At 42.4% G+C, this 24,000-nt stretch overlaps 1 protein-coding gene across 1 annotated transcript in view; it reads right to left on the minus strand.

Annotated features, from left to right (window-relative positions):
• Positions 1 to 24,000, minus strand: part of tll1 (tolloid-like 1) — a 154,391-nt gene that overhangs the window by 44,198 nt on the left and 86,193 nt on the right. Inside the window, exon 8 of the mRNA XM_071408503.1 lies at positions 1,873 to 1,988. Coding sequence (XP_071264604.1) covers positions 1,873 to 1,988 — 116 coding nt within the window. The remainder of the gene's footprint in view (positions 1 to 1,872; positions 1,989 to 24,000) is intronic.

Below are 24,000 nucleotides of genomic sequence, written 5' to 3' on the forward strand. Positions count from 1 at the left end.
AGAGAGAGGTGGAAGGATGTGGGGCCAGTCAATAACAGTGTCAGCAACACTCTGTATTGGCTACGCTGCACATTTATCCTGTAGCTACTTTAACAGTCTACCTCTGTGGTTACCTTCTCTACCCTATCTCTGTGTGTTTACCTTCTCTCCCCTATCTCTGTGTGTTTACCTTCTCTCCCCTATATCTGTGTTTACCTTCTCTCCCCTATCTCTCTGTGTTTACCTTCTCTCCCCTATCTCTCTGTGTTTACCTTCTCTCCCCTATCTCTGTGGTTATCTTCTCTCCCCTATCTCTGTGTGTTTACCTTCTCTCCCCTATCTCTGTGTTTACCTTCTCTCCCCTATCTCTGTGTTTACCTTCTCTCCCCTATCTCTCTGTGGTTACCTTCTCTCCTCTATCTCTGTGGTTATCTTCTCTCCCCTATCTCTGTGTGTTTACCTTCTCTCCCCTATCTCTGTGTTACCTTCTCTCCCCTATCTATGTGTGTTTACCTTCTCTCCCCTATCTCTGTGTTTACCTTCTCTCCCCTATCTCTGTGTTTACCTTCTCTACCCTATCTCTGTGTTTACCTTCTCTCCCCTATCTCTGTGTTTACCTTCTCTCCCCTATCTCTGTGTTTACCTTCTCTCCCCTATCTCTCTGTGGTTACCTTCTCTCCCCTATCTCTGTGGTTATCTTCTCTCCCCTATCTATGTGTGTTTACCTTCTCTCCCCTATCTCTGTGTTACCTTCTCTCCCCTATCTATGTGTGTTTACCTTCTCTCCCCTATCTCTGTGTTTACCTTCTCTCCCCTATCTCTGTGTTTACCTTCTCTACCCTATCTCTGTGTTTACCTTCTCTCCCCTATCTCTGTGTTTACCTTCTCTCCCCTATCTCTGTGTTTACCTTCTCTCCCCTATCTCTGTGTTTACCTTCTCTCCCCTATCTCTGTGGTTACCTTCTCTCCCCTATCTCTCTGTGTGTTTACCTTCTCTCCCCTATCTCTGTGGTTATCTTCTCTCCCCTATCTCTGTGTGTTTACCTTCTCTCCCCTATCTCTGTGTTACCTTCTCTCCCCTATCTATGTGTGTTTACCTTCTCTCCCCTATCTCTGTGTTTACCTTCTCTCCCCTATCTCTGTGTTTACCTTCTCTCCCCTATCTCTGTGTTTACCTTCTCTCCCCTATCTCTCTGGGTTTACCTTCTCTCCCCTATCTCTGTGGTTACCTTCTCTCCCCTATCTCTGTGGTTACCTTCTCTCCCCTATCTCTCTGTGTGTTTACCTTCTCTCCCCTATCTCTGGGTTTACCTTCTCTCCCCTATCTCTGTGTTTACCTTCTCTCCCCTATCTCTCTGGGTTTACCTTCTCTCCCCTATCTCTGTGGTTATCTTCTCTCCCCTATCGCTGTGTGTTTACCTTCTCTCCCCTATCGCTGTGTGTTTACCTTCTCTCCCCTATCTCTGTGTGTTTACCTTCTCTCCCCTATCTCTCTGTGTTTACCTTCTCTCCCCTATCTCTGTGTGTTTACCTTCTCTACCCTATCGCTGTGTGTTTACCTTCTCTCCCCTATCTCTGTGTGTTTACCTTCTCTCCCCTATCTCTCTGTGTTTACCTTCTCTCCCCTATCTCTGTGTGTTTACCTTCTCTCCTCTATCTCTGTGTTTACCTTCTCTCCCCTATCTCTGTGTGTTTACCTTCTCTCCCCTATCTCTGTGTGTTTACCTTCTCTCCCCTATCTCTGTGTGTTTACCTTCTCTCCCCTATCTCTGTGTGTTTACCTTCTCTCCTCTATCTCTGTGTTTACCTTCTCTCCCCTATCTCTGTGTGTTTACCTTCTCTCCCCTATATCTCTGTGTGTTTACCTTCTCTCCCCTATATCTCTGTGTTTACCTTCTCTCCCGGGGTGACAGAGACCCTCCAGACACAGTGTGTGTACGAGGGGTAACCGTTTGGGTAACCGGGCGACGAGAAGTTACCTGTCGACTCCTGTAGGGTCTCCCCGCATGCTACACACACACACACACAGACACACACACACACACACACACACAGAGAGAGAGAAAGTTACACTCTTCTATGCAATATCTCTGTCATTGGTATAAGCTGAAAGACCCTTTTACACTTCTTCCGTTTAAACCCAAATTCAAATTCACGCTTCTTTGTTGGCATGAAAAACATAATAAATATCGCCAAAAAAGTAGGACTAGTCATGTAAATGGTATTAAATAATAATAAAAACAATAATAATAACAACAATTAAATGGTAACAGTCAACAGTAGAAAAATAATACATCTAAAAGGCTAAACATGAAAAATTAAACACCTCTGTCTCTCTCTGTCTTTACCATCTCTACTCCCATCTCTCTCTCTGTCTTTACCATCTCTACTCCCATCTCTCTCTCTATCTTTACCATCTCTACTCCCATCTCTCTGTCTGTCTTTACCATCTCTACTCCCATCTCTCTCTCTGTCTTTACCATCTCTACTCCCATCTCTCTGTCTTTACCATCTCTACTCCCATCTCTCTATCTTTACCATCTCTACTCCCATCTCTCTATCTTTACCATCTCTACTCCCATCTCTCTCTCTATCTTTACCATCTCTACTCCCATCTCTCTCTCTGTCTTTACCATCTCTACTCCCATCTCTCTCTCTGTCTTTACCATCTCTACTCCCATCTCTCTCTCTTTACCATCTCTACTCCCATCTCTCTCTCTGTCTTTACCATCTCTACTCCCATCTCCCTATCTTTACCATCTCTACTCCCATCTCTCTATCTTTACCATCTCTACTCCCATCTCTCTCTCTCTGTCTTTACCATCTCTACTCCCATCTCTCTCTATCTTTACCATCTCTACTCCCATCTCTCTCTCTATCTTTACCATCTCTACTCCCATCTCTCTCTCTCTATCTTTACCATCTCTACTCCCATCTCTCTCTCTTTACCATCTCTACTCCCATCTCTCTCTCTCTCTCTTTACCATCTCTACTCCCATCTCTCTCTCTCTATCTTTACCATCTCTACTCCCATCTCTCTATCTTTACCATCTCTACTCCCATCTCTCTCTCTCTATCTTTACCATCTCTACTCCCATCTCTCTCTCTCTATCTTTACCATCTCTACTCCCATCTCTCTCTCTGTCTTTACCATCTCTACTCCCATCTCTCTCTCTCTATCTTTACCATCTCTACTCCCATCTCTCTATCTCTATCTTTACCATCTCTACTCCCATCTCTCTCTCTATCTTTACCATCTCTACTCCCATCTCTCTATCTTTACCATCTCTACTCCCATCTCTCTATCTTTACCATCTCTACTCCCATCTCTCTCTCTGTCTTTACCATCTCTACTCCCATCTCTCTCTCTATCTTTACCATCTCTACTCCATTCTCTATCTTTACCATCTCTACTCCCATCTCTCTCTCTGTGTCTTTACCATCTCTACTCCCATCTCTCTCTCTATCTTTACCATCTCTACTCCATTCTCTATCTTTACCATCTCTACTTCATTCTCTATCTTTACCATCACTACTCCCATCTCTCTCTCTCTATCTTTACCATCTCTACTCCCATCTCTCTCTCTATCTTTACCATCTCTACTCCCATCTCTCTCTCTATCTTTACCATCTCTACTCCCATCTCTCTCTATATCTTTAACATCTCTACTCCCATCTCTCTATCTTTACCATCTCTACTCCCATCTCTCTATCTTTACCATCTCTACTCCCATCTCTCTATCTTTACCATCTCTACTCCCATCTCTCTATCTTTACCATCTCTACTCCCATCTCTCTATCTTTACCATCTCTACTCCCATCTCTCTATCTTTACCATCTCTACTCCCATCTCTCTATCTTTACCATCTCTACTCCCATCTCTCTATCTTTACCATCTCTACTCCCATCTCTCTCTATCTTTACCATCTCTACTCCCATCTCTCTCTCTGTCTTTACCATCTCTACTCCCATCTCTCTCTCTATCTTTACCATCTCTACTCCCATCTCTCTGTCTGTCTTTACCATCTCTACTCCCATCTCTCTCTCTGTCTTTACCATCTCTACTCCCATCTCTCTGTCTTTACCATCTCTACTCCCATCTCTCTCTCTGTCTTTACCATCTCTACTCCCATCTCTCTATCTTTACCATCTCTACTCCCATCTCTCTATCTTTACCATCTCTACTCCCATCTCTCTCTCTCTGTCTTTACCATCTCTACTCCCATCTCTCTCTATCTTTACCATCTCTACTCCCATCTCTCTCTCTATCTTTACCATCTCTACTCCCATCTCTCTCTCTCTATCTTTACCATCTCTACTCCCATCTCTCTCCTTATCTTTACCATCTCTACTCCCATCTCTCTCTCTATCTTTACCATCTCTACTCCCATCTCTCTCTCTCTATCTTTACCATCTCTACTCCCATCTCTCTATCTTTACCATCTCTACTCCCATCTCTCTCTCTCTATCTTTACCATCTCTACTCCCATCTCTCTCTCTCTATCTTTACCATCTCTACTCCCATCTCTCTCTCTGTCTTTACCATCTCTACTCCCATCTCTCTCTCTCTATCTTTACCATCTCTACTCCCATCTCTCTATCTCTATCTTTACCATCTCTACTCCCATCTCTCTCTCTATCTTTACCATCTCTACTCCCATCTCTCTATCTTTACCATCTCTACTCCCATCTCTCTATCTTTACCATCTCTACTCCCATCTCTCTCTCTGTCTTTACCATCTCTACTCCCATCTCTCTCTCTATCTTTACCATCTCTACTCCATTCTCTATCTTTACCATCTCTACTCCCATCTCTCTCTCTGTGTCTTTACCATCTCTACTCCCATCTCTCTCTCTATCTTTACCATCTCTACTCCATTCTCTATCTTTACCATCTCTACTCCATTCTCTATCTTTACCATCACTACTCCCATCTCTCTCTCTATCTTTACCATCTCTACTCCCATCTCTCTCTCTATCTTTACCATCTCTACTCCCATCTCTCTCTCTATCTTTACCATCTCTACTCCCATCTCTCTCTATATCTTTAACATCTCTACTCCCATCTCTCTATCTTTACCATCTCTACTCCCATCTCTCTATCTTTACCATCTCTACTCCCATCTCTCTATCTTTACCATCTCTACTCCCATCTCTCTATCTTTACCATCTCTACTCCCATCTCTCTATCTTTACCATCTCTACTCCCATCTCTCTATCTTTACCATCTCTACTCCCATCTCTCTATCTTTACCATCTCTACTCCCATCTCTCTATCTTTACCATCTCTACTCCCATCTCTCTCTATCTTTACCATCTCTACTCCCATCTCTCTCTCTGTCTTTACCATCTCTACTCCCATCTCTCTCTCTATCTTTACCATCTCTACTCCATTCTCTATCTTTACCATCTCTACTTCCATCTCTCTCTATATCTTTAGCATCTCTACTCCCATCTCTCTATCTTTACCATCTCTACTCCCATCTCTCTATCTTTACCATCTCTACTCCCATCTCTCTATCTTTACCATCTCTACTCCCATCTCTCTATCTTTACCATCTCTACTCCCATCTCTCTATCTTTACCATCTCTACTCCCATCTCTCTATCTTTACCATCTCTACTCCCATCTCTCTATCTTTACCATCTCTACTCCCATCTCTCTCTCTCTGTCTTTACCATCTCTACTCCCATCTCTCTCTATCTTTACCATCTCTACTCCCATCTCTCTCTCTATCTTTACCATCTCTACTCCCATCTCTCTCTCTCTATCTTTACCATCTCTACTCCCATCTCTCTATCTGTCTTTACCATCTCTACTCCCATCTCTCTCTCTGTCTTTACCATCTCTACTCCCATCTCTCTCTCTGTCTTTACCATCTCTACTCCCATCTCTCTCTCTTTCTTTACCATCTCTACTCCCATCTCTCTATCTCTATCTTTACCATCTCTACTCCCATCTCTCTCTCTGTCTTTACCATCTCTACTCCCATCTCTCTCTATCTTTACCATCTCTACTCCCATCTCTCTCTCTATCTTTACCATCTCTACTCCCATCTCTCTCTCTGTCTTTACCATCTCTACTCCCATCTCTCTCTCTGTCTTTACCATCTCTACTCCCATCTCTCTCTCTATCTTTACCATCTCTACTCCCATCTCTCTCTCTCTGTCTTTACCATCTCTACTCCCATCTCTCTCTATCTTTACCATCTCTACTCCCATCTCTCTCTCTGTCTTTACCATCTCTACTCCCATCTCTCTCTCTGTCTTTACCATTTCTACTCCCATCTCTCTCTCTCTATCTTTACCATCTCTACTCCCATCTCTCTATCTTTTTACCATCTCTACTCCCATCTCTCTCTCTGTCTTTACCATCTCTACTCCCATCTCTCTCTCTATCTTTACCATCTCTACTCCCATCTCTCTCTCTGTCTTTACCATCTCTACTCCCATCTCTCTCTCTCTGTCTTTACCATCTCTACTCCCATCTCTCTCTCTATCTTTACCATCTCTACTCCCATCTCTCTCTCTATCTTTACCATCTCTACTCCCATCTCTCTATCTTTACCATCTCTACTCCCATCTCTCTATCTTTACCATCTCTACTCCCATCTCTCTCTCTCTATCTTTACCATCTCTACTCCCATCTCTCTCTCTGTCTTTACCATCTCTACTCCCATCTCTCTCTCTATCTTTACCATCTCTACTCCCATCTCTCTCTCTATCTTTACCATCTCTACTCCCATCTCTCTGTCTCTATCTTTACCATCTCTACTCCCATCTCTCTCTCTATCTTTACCATCTCTACTCCCATCTCCCTCTCTCTATCTTTACCATCTCTACTCCCATCTCTCTCTCTGTCTTTACCATCTCTACTCCCATCTCTCTCTCTGTCTTTACCATCTCTACTCCCATCTCTCTCTCTCTATCTTTACCATTTCTACTCCCATCTCTCTCTCTATCTTTACCATCTCTACTCCCATCTCTCTCTCTATCTTTACCATCTCTACTCCCATCTCTCTCTCTATCTTTACCATCTCTACTCCCATCTCTCTCTCTGTCTTTACCATCTCTACTCCCATCTCTCTCTCTATCTTTACCATCTCTACTCCCATCTCTCTATCTCTATCTTTACCATCTCTACTCCCATCTCTCTCTCTGTCTTTACCATCTCTACTCCCATCTCTCTCTCTGTCTTTACCATCTCTACTCCCATCTCTCTCTCTCTATCTTTACCATCTCTACTCCCATCTCTCTCTCTCTATCTTTACCATCTCTACTCCCATCTCTCTCTCTCTATCTTTACCATCTCTACTCCCATCTCTCTCTCTCTCTGTCTTTACCATCTCTACTCCCATCTCTCTCTATCTTTACCATCTCTACTCCCATCTCTCTCTCTCTGTCTTTACCATCTCTACTCCCATCTCTATCTCTATCTTTACCATCTCTACTCCCATCTCTATCTCTCTATCTTTACCATCTCTACTCCCATCTCTCTCTCTCTGTCTTTACCATCTCTACTCCCATCTCTCTCTATCTTTACCATCTCTACTCCCATCTCTCTCTCTGTCTTTACCATCTCTACTCCCATCTCTCTCTATCTTTACCATCTCTACTCCCATCTCTCTCTCTCTATCTTTACCATCTCTACTCCCATCTCTCTCTCTATCTTTACCATCTCTACTCCCATCTCTCTCTATCTTTACCATCTCTACTCCCATCTCTCTCTCTCTATCTTTACCATCTCTACTCCCATCTCTCTCTCTCTATCTTTACCATCTCTACTCCCATCTCTCTCTCTGTCTTTACCATCTCTACTCCCATCTCTCTCTCTCTATCTTTACCATCTCTACTCCCATCTCTCTATCTCTATCTTTACCATCTCTACTCCCATCTCTCTCTCTATCTTTACCATCTCTACTCCCATCTCTCTATCTTTACCATCTCTACTCCCATCTCTCTATCTTTACCATCTCTACTCCCATCTCTCTCTCTGTCTTTACCATCTCTACTCCCATCTCTCTCTCTATCTTTACCATCTCTACTCCATTCTCTATCTTTACCATCTCTACTCCCATCTCTCTCTCTGTGTCTTTACCATCTCTACTCCCATCTCTCTCTCTATCTTTACCATCTCTACTCCATTCTCTATCTTTACCATCTCTACTCCATTCTCTATCTTTACCATCACTACTCCCATCTCTCTCTCTCTATCTTTACCATCTCTACTCCCATCTCTCTCTCTATCTTTACCATCTCTACTCCCATCTCTCTCTCTATCTTTACCATCTCTACTCCCATCTCTCTCTATATCTTTAACATCTCTACTCCCATCTCTCTATCTTTACCATCTCTACTCCCATCTCTCTATCTTTACCATCTCTACTCCCATCTCTCTATCTTTACCATCTCTACTCCCATCTCTCTATCTTTACCATCTCTACTCCCATCTCTCTATCTTTACCATCTCTACTCCCATCTCTCTATCTTTACCATCTCTACTCCCATCTCTCTATCTTTACCATCTCTACTCCCATCTCTCTATCTTTACCATCTCTACTCCCATCTCTCTCTATCTTTACCATCTCTACTCCCATCTCTCTATCTTTACCATCTCTACTCCCATCTCTCTATCTTTACCATCTCTACTCCCATCTCTCTCTCTATCTTTACCATCTCTACTCCCATCTCTCTATCTTTACCATCTCTACTCCCATCTCTCTATCTTTACCATCTCTACTCCCATCTCTCTCTCTGTCTTTACCATCTCTACTCCCATCTCTCTCTCTATCTTTACCATCTCTACTCCATTCTCTATCTTTACCATCTCTACTCCCATCTCTCTATCTTTACCATCTCTACTCCCATCTCTCTATCTTTACCATCTCTACTCCCATCTCTCTCTCTGTCTTTACCATCTCTACTCCCATCTCTCTATCTTTACCATCTCTACTCCCATCTCTCTCTATATCTTTAGCATCTCTACTCCCATCTCTCTATCTTTACCATCTCTACTCCCATCTCTCTATCTTTACCATCTCTACTCCCATCTCTCTATCTTTACCATCTCTACTCCCATCTCTCTCTATCTTTACCATCTCTACTCCCATCTCTCTCTCTGTCTTTACCATCTCTACTCCCATCTCTCTCTCTATCTTTACCATCTCTACTCCATTCTCTATCTTTACCATCTCTACTTCCATCTCTCTCTATATCTTTAGCATCTCTACTCCCATCTCTCTATCTTTACCATCTCTACTCCCATCTCTCTATCTTTACCATCTCTACTCCCATCTCTCTATCTTTACCATCTCTACTCCCATCTCTCTATCTTTACCATCTCTACTCCCATCTCTCTATCTTTACCATCTCTACTCCCATCTCTCTATCTTTACCATCTCTACTCCCATCTCTCTCTATCTTTACCATCTCTACTCCCATCTCTCTCTCTCTATCTTTACCATCTCTACTCCCATCTCTCTCTGTCTTTACCATCTCTACTCCCATCTCTCTGTCTTTACCATCTCTACTCCCATCTCTCTCTCTATCTTTACCATCTCTACTCCCATCTCTCTCTCTCTCTATCTTTACCATCTCTACTCCCATCTCTCTCTCTATCTTTACCATCTCTACTCCCATCTCCCTCTCTCTATCTTTACCATCTCTACTCCCATCTCTCTCTCTGTCTTTACCATCTCTACTCCCATCTCTCTCTCTGTCTTTACCATCTCTACTCCCATCTCTCTCTCTCTATCTTTACCATTTCTACTCCCATCTCTCTCTCTATCTTTACCATCTCTACTCCCATCTCTCTCTCTATCTTTACCATCTCTACTCCCATCTCTCTCTCTATCTTTACCATCTCTACTCCCATCTCTCTCTCTATCTTTACCATCTCTACTCCCATCTCTCTCTCTATCTTTACCATCTCTACTCCCATCTCTCTATCTCTATCTTTACCATCTCTACTCCCATCTCTCTCTCTGTCTTTACCATCTCTCTCCCATCTCTCTCTCTGTCTTTACCATCTCTACTCCCATCTCTCTCTCTCTATCTTTACCATCTCTACTCCCATCTCTCTCTCTCTATCTTTACCATCTCTACTCCCATCTCTCTCTCTCTATCTTTACCATCTCTCTCCCATCTCTCTCTCTCTCTGTCTTTACCATCTCTACTCCCATCTCTCTCTATCTTTACCATCTCTACTCCCATCTCTCTCTCTCTGTCTTTACCATCTCTACTCCCATCTCTATCTCTATCTTTACCATCTCTACTCCCATCTCTATCTCTCTATCTTTACCATCTCTCTCCCATCTCTCTCTCTCTGTCTTTACCATATCTACTCCCATCTCTCTCTATCTTTACCATCTCTACTCCCATCTCTCTCTCTGTCTTTACCATCTCTACTCCCATCTCTCTCTATCTTTACCATCTCTACTCCCATCTCTCTCTCTCTATCTTTACCATCTCTCTCCCCATCTCTCTCTCTATCTTTACCATCTCTACTCCCATCTCTCTCTATCTTTACCATCTCTACTCCCATCTCTCTCTCTCTATCTTTACCATCTCTACTCCCATCTCTCTCTCTCTATCTTTACCATCTCTACTCCCATCTCTCTCTCTGTCTTTACCATCTCTCTCCCATCTCTCTCTCTCTATCTTTACCATCTCTACTCCCATCTCTCTATCTCTATCTTTACCATCTCTACTCCCATCTCTCTCTCTATCTTTACCATCTCTACTCCCATCTCTCTATCTTTACCATCTCTACTCCCATCTCTCTATCTTTACCATCTCTACTCCCATCTCTCTCTCTGTCTTTACCATCTCTACTCCCATCTCTCTCTCTATCTTTACCATCTCTACTCCATTCTCTATCTTTACCATCTCTACTCCCATCTCTCTCTCTGTGTCTTTACCATCTCTACTCCCATCTCTCTCTCTATCTTTACCATCTCTACTCCATTCTCTATCTTTACCATCTCTACTCCATTCTCTATCTTTACCATCACTACTCCCATCTCTCTCTCTCTATCTTTACCATCTCTACTCCCATCTCTCTCTCTATCTTTACCATCTCTACTCCCATCTCTCTCTCTATCTTTACCATCTCTACTCCCATCTCTCTCTATATCTTTAACATCTCTACTCCCATCTCTCTATCTTTACCATCTCTACTCCCATCTCTCTATCTTTACCATCTCTACTCCCATCTCTCTATCTTTACCATCTCTACTCCCATCTCTCTATCTTTACCATCTCTACTCCCATCTCTCTATCTTTACCATCTCTACTCCCATCTCTCTATCTTTACCATCTCTACTCCCATCTCTCTATCTTTACCATCTCTACTCCCATCTCTCTATCTTTACCATCTCTACTCCCATCTCTCTCTATCTTTACCATCTCTACTCCCATCTCTCTCTCTGTCTTTACCATCTCTACTCCCATCTCTCTCTCTATCTTTACCATCTCTACTCCATTCTCTATCTTTACCATCTCTACTTCCATCTCTCTCTATATCTTTAGCATCTCTACTCCCATCTCTCTATCTTTACCATCTCTACTCCCATCTCTCTATCTTTACCATCTCTACTCCCATCTCTCTATCTTTACCATCTCTACTCCCATCTCTCTATCTTTACCATCTCTACTCCCATCTCTCTATCTTTACCATCTCTACTCCCATCTCTCTATCTTTACCATCTCTACTCCCATCTCTCTATCTCTATCTTTACCATCTCTACTCCCATCTCTCTCTCTCTATCTTTACCATCTCTACTCCCATCTCTCTATCTTTACCATCTCTACTCCCATCTCTCTATCTTTACCATCTCTACTCCCATCTCTCTATCTTTACCATCTCTACTCCCATCTCTCTCTCTATCTTTACCATCTCTACTCCCATCTCTCTATCTTTACCATCTCTACTCCCATCTCTCTATCTTTACCATCTCTACTCCCATCTCTCTCTCTGTCTTTACCATCTCTACTCCCATCTCTCTCTCTATCTTTACCATCTCTACTCCATTCTCTATCTTTACCATCTCTACTCCCATCTCTCTATCTTTACCATCTCTACTCCCATCTCTCTATCTTTACCATCTCTACTCCCATCTCTCTCTCTGTCTTTACCATCTCTACTCCCATCTCTCTATCTTTACCATCTCTACTCCCATCTCTCTCTATATCTTTAGCATCTCTACTCCCATCTCTCTATCTTTACCATCTCTACTCCCATCTCTCTATCTTTACCATCTCTACTCCCATCTCTCTATCTTTACCATCTCTACTCCCATCTCTCTCTATCTTTACCATCTCTACTCCCATCTCTCTCGCTGTCTTTACCATCTCTACTCCCATCTCTCTCTCTATCTTTACCATCTCTACTCCATTCTCTATCTTTACCATCTCTACTTCCATCTCTCTCTATATCTTTAGCATCTCTACTCCCATCTCTCTATCTTTACCATCTCTACTCCCATCTCTCTATCTTTACCATCTCTACTCCCATCTCTCTATCTTTACCATCTCTACTCCCATCTCTCTATCTTTACCATCTCTACTCCCATCTCTCTATCTTTACCATCTCTACTCCCATCTCTCTATCTTTACCATCTCTACTCCCATCTCTCTCTATCTTTACCATCTCTACTCCCATCTCTCTCTCTCTATCTTTACCATCTCTACTCCCATCTCTCTCTATCTTTACCATCTCTACTCCCATCTCTCTATCTTTACCATCTCTACTCCCATCTCTCTCTATCTTTACCATCTCTACTCCCATCTCTCTATCTCTATCTTTACCATCTCTACTCCCATCTCTCTCTCTATCTTTACCACCTCTACTCCCATCTCTCTATCTTTACCATCTCTACTCCCATCTCTCTATCTTTACCATCTCTACTCCCATCTCTCTCTCTGTCTTTACCATCTCTACTCCCATCTCTCTCTCTATCTTTACCATCTCTACTCCATTCTCTATCTTTACCATCTCTACTCCCATCTCTCTCTCTGTGTCTTTACCATCTCTACTCCCATCTCTCTCTCTATCTTTACCATCTCTACTCCATTCTCTATCTTTACCATCTCTACTCCATTCTCTATCTTTACCATCACTACTCCCATCTCTCTCTCTCTATCTTTACCATCTCTACTCCCATCTCTCTCTCTATCTTTACCATCTCTACTCCCATCTCTCTCTCTATCTTTACCATCTCTACTCCCATCTCTCTCTATATCTTTAACATCTCTACTCCCATCTCTCTATCTTTACCATCTCTACTCCCATCTCTCTATCTTTACCATCTCTACTCCCATCTCTCTATCTTTACCATCTCTACTCCCATCTCTCTATCTTTACCATCTCTACTCCCATCTCTCTATCTTTACCATCTCTACTCCCATCTCTCTATCTTTACCATCTCTACTCCCATCTCTCTATCTTTACCATCTCTACTCCCATCTCTCTATCTTTACCATCTCTACTCCCATCTCTCTATCTTTACCATCTCTACTCCCATCTCTCTATCTTTACCATCTCTACTCCCATCTCTCTCTATCTTTACCATCTCTACTCCCATCTCTCTCTCTGTCTTTACCATCTCTACTCCCATCTCTCTCTCTATCTTTACCATCTCTACTCCATTCTCTATCTTTACCATCTCTACTTCCATCTCTCTCTATATCTTTAGCATCTCTACTCCCATCTCTCTATCTTTACCATCTCTACTCCCATCTCTCTATCTTTACCATCTCTACTCCCATCTCTCTATCTTTACCATCTCTACTCCCATCTCTCTATCTTTACCATCTCTACTCCCATCTCTCTATCTTTACCATCTCTACTCCCATCTCTCTATCTTTACCATCTCTACTCCCATCTCTCTATCTTTACCATCTCTACTCCCATCTCTCTCTCTCTGTCTTTACCATCTCTACTCCCATCTCTCTCTATCTTTACCATCTCTACTCCCATCTCTCTCTCTATCTTTACCATCTCTACTCCCATCTCTCTCTCTCTATCTTTACCATCTCTACTCCCATCTCTCTATCTGTCTTTACCATCTCTACTCCCATCTCTCTCTCTGTCTTTACCATCTCTACTCCCATCTCTCTCTCTGTCTTTACCATCTCTACTCCCATCTCTCTGTCTTTACCATCTCTACTCCCATCTCTCTATCTCTATCTTTACCATCTCTACTCCCATCTCTCTCTCTGTCTTTACCATCTCTACTCCCATCTCTCTCTCTATCTTTACCATCTCTACTCCCATCTCTCTCTCTATCTTTACCATCTCTACTCCCATCTCTCTCTCTGTCTTTACCATCTCTACTCCCATCTCTCTCTCTGTCTTTACCATCTCTCTCCCATCTCTCTCTCTATCTTTACCATCTCTACTCCCATCTCTCTCTCTCTGTCTTTACCATCTCTACTCCCATCTCTCTCTATCTTTACCATCTCTCTCCCATCTCTCTCTCTGTCTTTACCATCTCTACTCCCATCTCTCTCTCTGTCTTTACCATCTCTACTCCCATCTCTCTCTCTCTATCTTTACCATCTCTACTCCCATCTCTCTCTCTGTCTTTACCATCTCTACTCCCATCTCTCTCTCTATCTTTACCATCTCTACTCCCATCTCTCTCTCTGTCTTTACCATCTCTACTCCCATCTCTCTCTCTGTCTTTACCATCTCTACTCCCATCTCTCTCTCTATCTTTACCATCTCTACTCCCATCTCTCTCTCTATCTTTACCATCTCTACTCCCATCTCTCTATCTTTACCATCTCTACTCCCATCTCTCTCTCTTTACCATCTCTACTCCATCTCTCTCTCTCTCTCTTTACCATCTCTACTCCCATCTCTCTCTCTCTCTTTACCATCTCTACTCCCATCTCTCTCTCTATCTTTACCATCTCTACTCCCATCTCTCTCTCTTTATCTTTTACTCTATCTCTCTCTCTCTCTCTTTACCATCTCTACTCCCATCTCTCTCTCTATCTTTACCATCTCTACTCCATCTCTCTCTCTCTATCTTTACCATCTCTACTCCCATCTCTCTCTCTGTCTTTACCATCTCTACTCCCATCTCTCTCTCTGTCTTTACCATCTCTACTCCCATCTCTCTCTCTCTATCTTTACCATTTCTACTCCCATCTCTCTCTCTATCTTTACCATCTCTACTCCCATCTCTCTCTCTATCTTTACCATCTCTACTCCCATCTCTCTCTCTATCTTTACCATCTCTACTCCCATCTCTCTCTCTATCTTTACCATCTCTACTCCCATCTCTCTCTCTATCTTTACCATCTCTACTCCCATCTCTCTATCTCTATCTTTACCATCTCTACTCCCATCTCTCTCTCTGTCTTTACCATCTCTACTCCCATCTCTCTCTCTGTCTTTACCATCTCTACTCCCATCTCTCTCTCTCTATCTTTACCATCTCTACTCCCATCTCTCTCTCTCTATCTTTACCATCTCTACTCCCATCTCTCTCTCTCTATCTTTACCATCTCTACTCCCATCTCTCTCTCTCTCTGTCTTTACCATCTCTACTCCCATCTCTCTCTATCTTTACCATCTCTACTCCCATCTCTCTCTCTCTGTCTTTACCATCTCTACTCCCATCTCTATCTCTATCTTTACCATCTCTACTCCCATCTCTATCTCTCTATCTTTACCATCTCTACTCCCATCTCTCTCTCTCTGTCTTTACCATCTCTACTCCCATCTCTCTCTATCTTTACCATCTCTACTCCCATCTCTCTCTCTGTCTTTACCATCTCTACTCCCATCTCTCTCTATCTTTACCATCTCTACTCCCATCTCTCTCTCTCTATCTTTACCATCTCTACTCCCATCTCTCTCTCTATCTTTACCATCTCTACTCCCATCTCTCTCTATCTTTACCATCTCTACTCCCATCTCTCTCTCTCTATCTTTACCATCTCTACTCCCATCTCTCTCTCTCTATCTTTACCATCTCTACTCCCATCTCTCTCTCTGTCTTTACCATCTCTACTCCCATCTCTCTCTCTCTATCTTTACCATCTCTACTCCCATCTCTCTATCTCTATCTTTACCATCTCTACTCCCATCTCTCTCTCTATCTTTACCATCTCTACTCCCATCTCTCTATCTTTACCATCTCTACTCCCATCTCTCTATCTTTACCATCTCTACTCCCATCTCTCTCTCTGTCTTTACCATCTCTACTCCCATCTCTCTCTCTATCTTTACCATCTCTACTCCATTCTCTATCTTTACCATCTCTACTCCCATCTCTCTCTCTGTGTCTTTACCATCTCTACTCCCATCTCTCTCTCTATCTTTACCATCTCTACTCCATTCTCTATCTTTACCATCTCTACTCCATTCTCTATCTTTACCATCACTACTCCCATCTCTCTCTCTATCTTTACCATCTCTACTCCCATCTCTCTCTCTATCTTTACCATCTCTACTCCCATCTCTCTCTCTATCTTTACCATCTCTACTCCCATCTCTCTCTATATCTTTAACATCTCTACTCCCATCTCTCTATCTTTACCATCTCTACTCCCATCTCTCTATCTTTACCATCTCTACTCCCATCTCTCTATCTTTACCATCTCTACTCCCATCTCTCTATCTTTACCATCTCTACTCCCATCTCTCTATCTTTACCATCTCTACTCCCATCTCTCTATCTTTACCATCTCTACTCCCATCTCTCTATCTTTACCATCTCTACTCCCATCTCTCTCTATCTTTACCATCTCTACTCCCATCTCTCTCTCTGTCTTTACCATCTCTACTCCCATCTCTCTCTCTATCTTTACCATCTCTACTCCATTCTCTATCTTTACCATCTCTACTTCCATCTCTCTCTATATCTTTAGCATCTCTACTCCCATCTCTCTATCTTTACCATCTCTACTCCCATCTCTCTATCTTTACCATCTCTACTCCCATCTCTCTATCTTTACCATCTCTACTCCCATCTCTCTATCTTTACCATCTCTACTCCCATCTCTCTATCTTTACCATCTCTACTCCCATCTCTCTATCTTTACCATCTCTACTCCCATCTCTCTATCTCTATCTTTACCATCTCTACTCCCATCTCTCTCTCTCTATCTTTACCATCTCTACTCCCATCTCTCTCTCTATCTTTACCATCTCTCTCCCATCTCTCTATCTTTACCATCTCTACTCCCATCTCTCTATCTTTACCATCTCTCTCCCATCTCTCTCTCTATCTTTACCATCTCTACTCCCATCTCTCTATCTTTACCATCTCTACTCCCATCTCTCTATCTTTACCATCTCTACTCCCATCTCTCTCTCTGTCTTTACCATCTCTACTCCCATCTCTCTCTCTATCTTTACCATCTCTACTCCATTCTCTATCTTTACCATCTCTACTCCCATCTCTCTATCTTTACCATCTCTACTCCCATCTCTCTATCTTTACCATCTCTCTCCCATCTCTCTCTCTGTCTTTACCATCTCTACTCCCATCTCTCTATCTTTACCATCTCTACTCCCATCTCTCTCTATATCTTTAGCATCTCTACTCCCATCTCTCTATCTTTACCATCTCTACTCCCATCTCTCTATCTTTACCATCTCTACTCCCATCTCTCTATCTTTACCATCTCTACTCCCATCTCTCTCTATCTTTACCATCTCTACTCCCATCTCTCTCTCTGTCTTTACCATCTCTACTCCCATCTCTCTCTCTATCTTTACCATCTCTACTCCATTCTCTATCTTTACCATCTCTACTTCCATCTCTCTCTATATCTTTAGCATCTCTACTCCCATCTCTCTATCTTTACCATCTCTACTCCCATCTCTCTATCTTTACCATCTCTACTCCCATCTCTCTATCTTTACCATCTCTACTCCCATCTCTCTATCTTTACCATCTCTACTCCCATCTCTCTATCTTTACCATCTCTACTCCCATCTCTCTATCTTTACCATCTCTACTCCCATCTCTCTCTATCTTTACCATCTCTACTCCCATCTCTCTCTCTCTATCTTTACCATCTCTACTCCCATCTCTCTCTGTCTTTACCATCTCTACTCCCATCTCTCTGTCTTTACCATCTCTACTCCCATCTCTCTCTCTATCTTTACCATCTCTACTCCCATCTCTCTCTCTCTCTATCTTTACCATCTCTACTCCCATCTCTCTCTCTATCTTTACCATCTCTACTCCCATCTCCCTCTCTCTATCTTTACCATCTCTACTCCCATCTCTCTCTCTGTCTTTACCATCTCTACTCCCATCTCTCTCTCTGTCTTTACCATCTCTACTCCCATCTCTCTCTCTCTATCTTTACCATTTCTACTCCCATCTCTCTCTCTATCTTTACCATCTCTACTCCCATCTCTCTCTCTATCTTTACCATCTCTACTCCCATCTCTCTCTCTATCTTTACCATCTCTACTCCCATCTCTCTCTCTATCTTTACCATCTCTACTCCCATCTCTCTCTCTATCTTTACCATCTCTACTCCCATCTCTCTATCTCTATCTTTACCATCTCTACTCCCATCTCTCTCTCTGTCTTTACCATCTCTACTCCCATCTCTCTCTCTGTCTTTACCATCTCTACTCCCATCTCTCTCTCTCTATCTTTACCATCTCTACTCCCATCTCTCTCTCTCTATCTTTACCATCTCTACTCCCATCTCTCTCTCTCTATCTTTACCATCTCTACTCCCATCTCTCTCTCTCTCTGTCTTTACCATCTCTACTCCCATCTCTCTCTATCTTTACCATCTCTACTCCCATCTCTCTCTCTCTGTCTTTACCATCTCTACTCCCATCTCTATCTCTATCTTTACCATCTCTACTCCCATCTCTATCTCTCTATCTTTACCATCTCTACTCCCATCTCTCTCTCTCTGTCTTTACCATCTCTACTCCCATCTCTCTCTATCTTTACCATCTCTACTCCCATCTCTCTCTCTGTCTTTACCATCTCTACTCCCATCTCTCTCTATCTTTACCATCTCTACTCCCATCTCTCTCTCTCTATCTTTACCATCTCTACTCCCATCTCTCTCTCTATCTTTACCATCTCTACTCCCATCTCTCTCTATCTTTACCATCTCTACTCCCATCTCTCTCTCTCTATCTTTACCATCTCTACTCCCATCTCTCTCTCTCTATCTTTACCATCTCTACTCCCATCTCTCTCTCTGTCTTTACCATCTCTACTCCCATCTCTCTCTCTCTATCTTTACCATCTCTACTCCCATCTCTCTATCTCTATCTTTACCATCTCTACTCCCATCTCTCTCTCTATCTTTACCATCTCTACTCCCATCTCTCTATCTTTACCATCTCTACTCCCATCTCTCTATCTTTACCATCTCTACTCCCATCTCTCTCTCTGTCTTTACCATCTCTACTCCCATCTCTCTCTCTATCTTTACCATCTCTACTCCATTCTCTATCTTTACCATCTCTACTCCCATCTCTCTCTCTGTGTCTTTACCATCTCTACTCCCATCTCTCTCTCTATCTTTACCATCTCTACTCCATTCTCTATCTTTACCATCTCTACTCCATTCTCTATCTTTACCATCACTACTCCCATCTCTCTCTCTCTATCTTTACCATCTCTACTCCCATCTCTCTCTCTATCTTTACCATCTCTACTCCCATCTCTCTCTCTATCTTTACCATCTCTACTCCCATCTCTCTCTATATCTTTAACATCTCTACTCCCATCTCTCTATCTTTACCATCTCTACTCCCATCTCTCTATCTTTACCATCTCTACTCCCATCTCTCTATCTTTACCATCTCTACTCCCATCTCTCTATCTTTACCATCTCTACTCCCATCTCTCTATCTTTACCATCTCTACTCCCATCTCTCTATCTTTACCATCTCTACTCCCATCTCTCTATCTTTACCATCTCTACTCCCATCTCTCTATCTTTACCATCTCTACTCCCATCTCTCTCTATCTTTACCATCTCTACTCCCATCTCTCTCTCTGTCTTTACCATCTCTACTCCCATCTCTCTCTCTATCTTTACCATCTCTACTCCATTCTCTATCTTTACCATCTCTACTTCCATCTCTCTCTATATCTTTAGCATCTCTACTCCCATCTCTCTATCTTTACCATCTCTACTCCCATCTCTCTATCTTTACCATCTCTCTCCCATCTCTCTATCTTTACCATCTCTACTCCCATCTCTCTATCTTTACCATCTCTACTCCCATCTCTCTATCTTTACCATCTCTACTCCCATCTCTCTATCTTTACCATCTCTACTCCCATCTCTCTATCTCTATCTTTACCATCTCTACTCCCATCTCTCTCTCTCTATCTTTACCATCTCTACTCCCATCTCTCTCTCTATCTTTACCATCTCTACTCCCATCTCTCTATCTTTACCATCTCTACTCCCATCTCTCTATCTTTACCATCTCTACTCCATCTCTCTCTCTATCTTTACCATCTCTACTCCCATCTCTCTATCTTTACCATCTCTACTCCCATCTCTCTATCTTTACCATCTCTACTCCCATCTCTCTCTCTGTCTTTACCATCTCTACTCCCATCTCTCTCTCTATCTTTACCATCTCTACTCCATTCTCTATCTTTACCATCTCTACTCCCATCTCTCTATCTTTACCATCTCTACTCCCATCTCTCTATCTTTACCATCTCTACTCCCATCTCTCTCTCTGTCTTTACCATCTCTACTCCCATCTCTCTATCTTTACCATCTCTACTCCCATCTCTCTCTATATCTTTAGCATCTCTACTCCCATCTCTCTATCTTTACCATCTCTACTCCCATCTCTCTATCTTTACCCTCTCTACTCCCATCTCTCTATCTTTACCATCTCTACTCCCATCTCTCTCTATCTTTACCATCTCTACTCCCATCTCTCTCTCTGTCTTTACCATCTCTACTCCCATCTCTCTCTCTATCTTTACCATCTCTACTCCATTCTCTATCTTTACCATCTCTACTTCCATCTCTCTCTATATCTTTAGCATCTCTACTCCCATCTCTCTATCTTTACCATCTCTACTCCCATCTCTCTATCTTTACCATCTCTACTCCCATCTCTCTATCTTTACCATCTCTACTCCCATCTCTCTATCTTTACCATCTCTACTCCCATCTCTCTATCTTTACCATCTCTACTCCCATCTCTCTATCTTTACCATCTCTACTCCCATCTCTCTCTATCTTTACCATCTCTACTCCCATCTCTCTCTCTCTATCTTTACCATCTCTACTCCCATCTCTCTCTATCTTTACCATCTCTACTCCCATCTCTCTATCTTTACCATCTCTACTCCCATCTCTCTCTATCTTTACCATCTCTACTCCCATCTCTCTATCTTTACCATCTCTACTCCCATCTCTCTATCTTTACCATCTCTACTCCCATCTCTCTATCTTTACCATCTCTACTCCCATCTCTCTATCTTTACCATCTCTACTCCCATCTCTCTATCTTTACCATCTCTACTCCCATCTCTCTCTCTTTACCATCTCTACTCCCATCTCTCTCTATCTTTACCATCTCTACTCCCATCTCTCTATCTTTACCATCTCTACTCCCATCTCTCTCTATCTTTACCATCTCTACTCCCATCTCTCTCTCTATCTTTACCATCTCTACTCCCATCTCTCTCTCTCTATCTTTACCATCTCTACTCCCATCTCTCTCTCTCTGTCTTTACCATCTCTACTCCCATCTCTCTCTTATCTTTACCATCTCTACTCCCATCTCTCTCTCTCTATCTTTACCATCTCTACTCCCATCTCTCTCTCTGTCTTTACCATCTCTACTCCCATCTCTCTCTCTATCTTTACCATCTCTACTCCATTCTCTATCTTTACCATCTCTACTTCCATCTCTCTCTATATCTTTAGCATCTCTACTCCCATCTCTCTATCTTTACCATCTCTACTCCCATCTCTCTATCTTTACCATCTCTACTCCCATCTCTCTATCTTTACCATCTCTACTCCCATCTCTCTATCTTTACCATCTCTACTCCCATCTCTCTATCTTTACCATCTCTACTCCCATCTCTCTATCTTTACCATCTCTACTCCCATCTCTCTCTATCTTTACCATCTCTACTCCCATCTCTCTCTCTCTATCTTTACCATCTCTACTCCCATCTCTCTCTCTATCTTTACCATCTCTACTCCCATCTCTCTCTCTATCTTTACCATCTCTACTCACATCTGTCTTTACCATCTCTACTTCCATCTCTCTCTATATCTTTAGCATCTCTACTCCCATCTCTCTATCTTTACCATCTCTACTCCCATCTCTCTATCTTTACCATCTCTACTCCCATCTCTCTATATCTTTACCATCTCTACTCCCATCTCTCTATCTTTACCATCTCTACTCCCATCTCTCTCTCTGTCTTTACCATCTCTACTCCCATCTCTCTCTCTATCTTTACCATCTCTACTCCCATCTCTCTCTCTATCTTTACCATCTCTACTCCATTCTCTATCTTTACCATCTCTACTCCCATCTCTCTCTCTATCTTTACCATCTCTACTCCCATCTCTCTCTCTGTCTTTACCATCTCTACTCCCATCTCTCTCTCTCTATCTTTATCATCTCTACTCCCATCTCTCTCTCTGTCTTTACCATCTCTACTCCCATCTCTCTCTCTATCTTTACCATCTCTACTCCATTCTCTATCTTTACCATCTCTACTCCCATCTCTCTCTCTGTGTCTTTACCATCTCTACTCCCATCTCTCTCTCTATCTTTACCATCTCTACTCCATTCTCTATCTTTACCATCTCTACTCCATTCTCTATCTTTACCATCACTACTCCCATCTCTCTCTCTCTATCTTTACCATCTCTACTCCCATCTCTCTCTCTATCTTTACCATCTCTACTCCCATCTCTCTCTATCTTTACCATCTCTACTCCCATCTCTCTCTATCTTTACCATCTCTACTCCCATCTCTCTCTCTATCTTTACCATCTCTACTCCCATCTCTCTCTCTGTCTTTACCATCTCTACTCCCATCTCTCTCTCTCTATCTTTATCATCTCTACTCCCATCTCTCTCTCTGTCTTTACCATCTCTACTCCCATCTCTCTCTCTATCTTTACCATCTCTACTCCATTCTCTATCTTTACCATCTCTACTCCATTCTCTATCTTTACCATCACTACTCCCATCTCTCTCTCTCTATCTTTACCATCTCTACTCCCATCTCTCTCTCTATCTTTACCATCTCTCTCCCATCTCTCTCTATCTTTACCATCTCTACTCCCATCTCTCTCTATCTTTACCATCTCTACTCCCATCTCTCTCTCTATCTTTACCATCTCTACTCCATTCTCTATCTTTACCATCTCTACTCCCATCTCTCTCTCTGTGTCTTTACCATCTCTACTCCCATCTCTCTCTCTATCTTTACCATCTCTACTCCATTCTCTATCTTTACCATCTCTACTCCATTCTCTATCTTTACCATCACTACTCCCATCTCTCTCTCTCTATCTTTACCATCTCTACTCCCATCTCTCTCTCTATCTTTACCATCTCTACTCCCATCTCTCTCTATCTTTACCATCTCTACTCCCATCTCTCTCTATCTTTACCCTCTCTACTCCCATCTCTCTCTCTATCTTTACCATCTCTAATCCCATCTCTCTCTCTATCTTTACCATCTCTACTCCCATCTCTCTCTCTGTCTTTACCATCTCTACTCCCATCTCTCTCTCTCTATCTTTATCATCTCTACTCCCATCTCTCTCTCTGTCTTTACCATCTCTACTCCATTCTCTATCTTTACCATCTCTACTCCATTCTCTATCTTTACCATCACTACTCCCATCTCTCTCTCTCTATCTTTACCATCTCTACTCCCATCTCTCTCTCTCTATCTTTACCATCTCTACTCCCATCTCTCTCTCTATCTTTACCATCTCTACTCCCATCTCTCTCTATCTTTACCATCTCTACTCCCATCTCTCTCTATCTTTACCATCT

The sequence above is a fragment of the Salvelinus alpinus genome, chromosome 6, assembly GCF_045679555.1.
Source record: "Salvelinus alpinus chromosome 6, SLU_Salpinus.1, whole genome shotgun sequence".
NCBI classification, from domain to species: domain Eukaryota; kingdom Metazoa; phylum Chordata; class Actinopteri; order Salmoniformes; family Salmonidae; genus Salvelinus; species Salvelinus alpinus.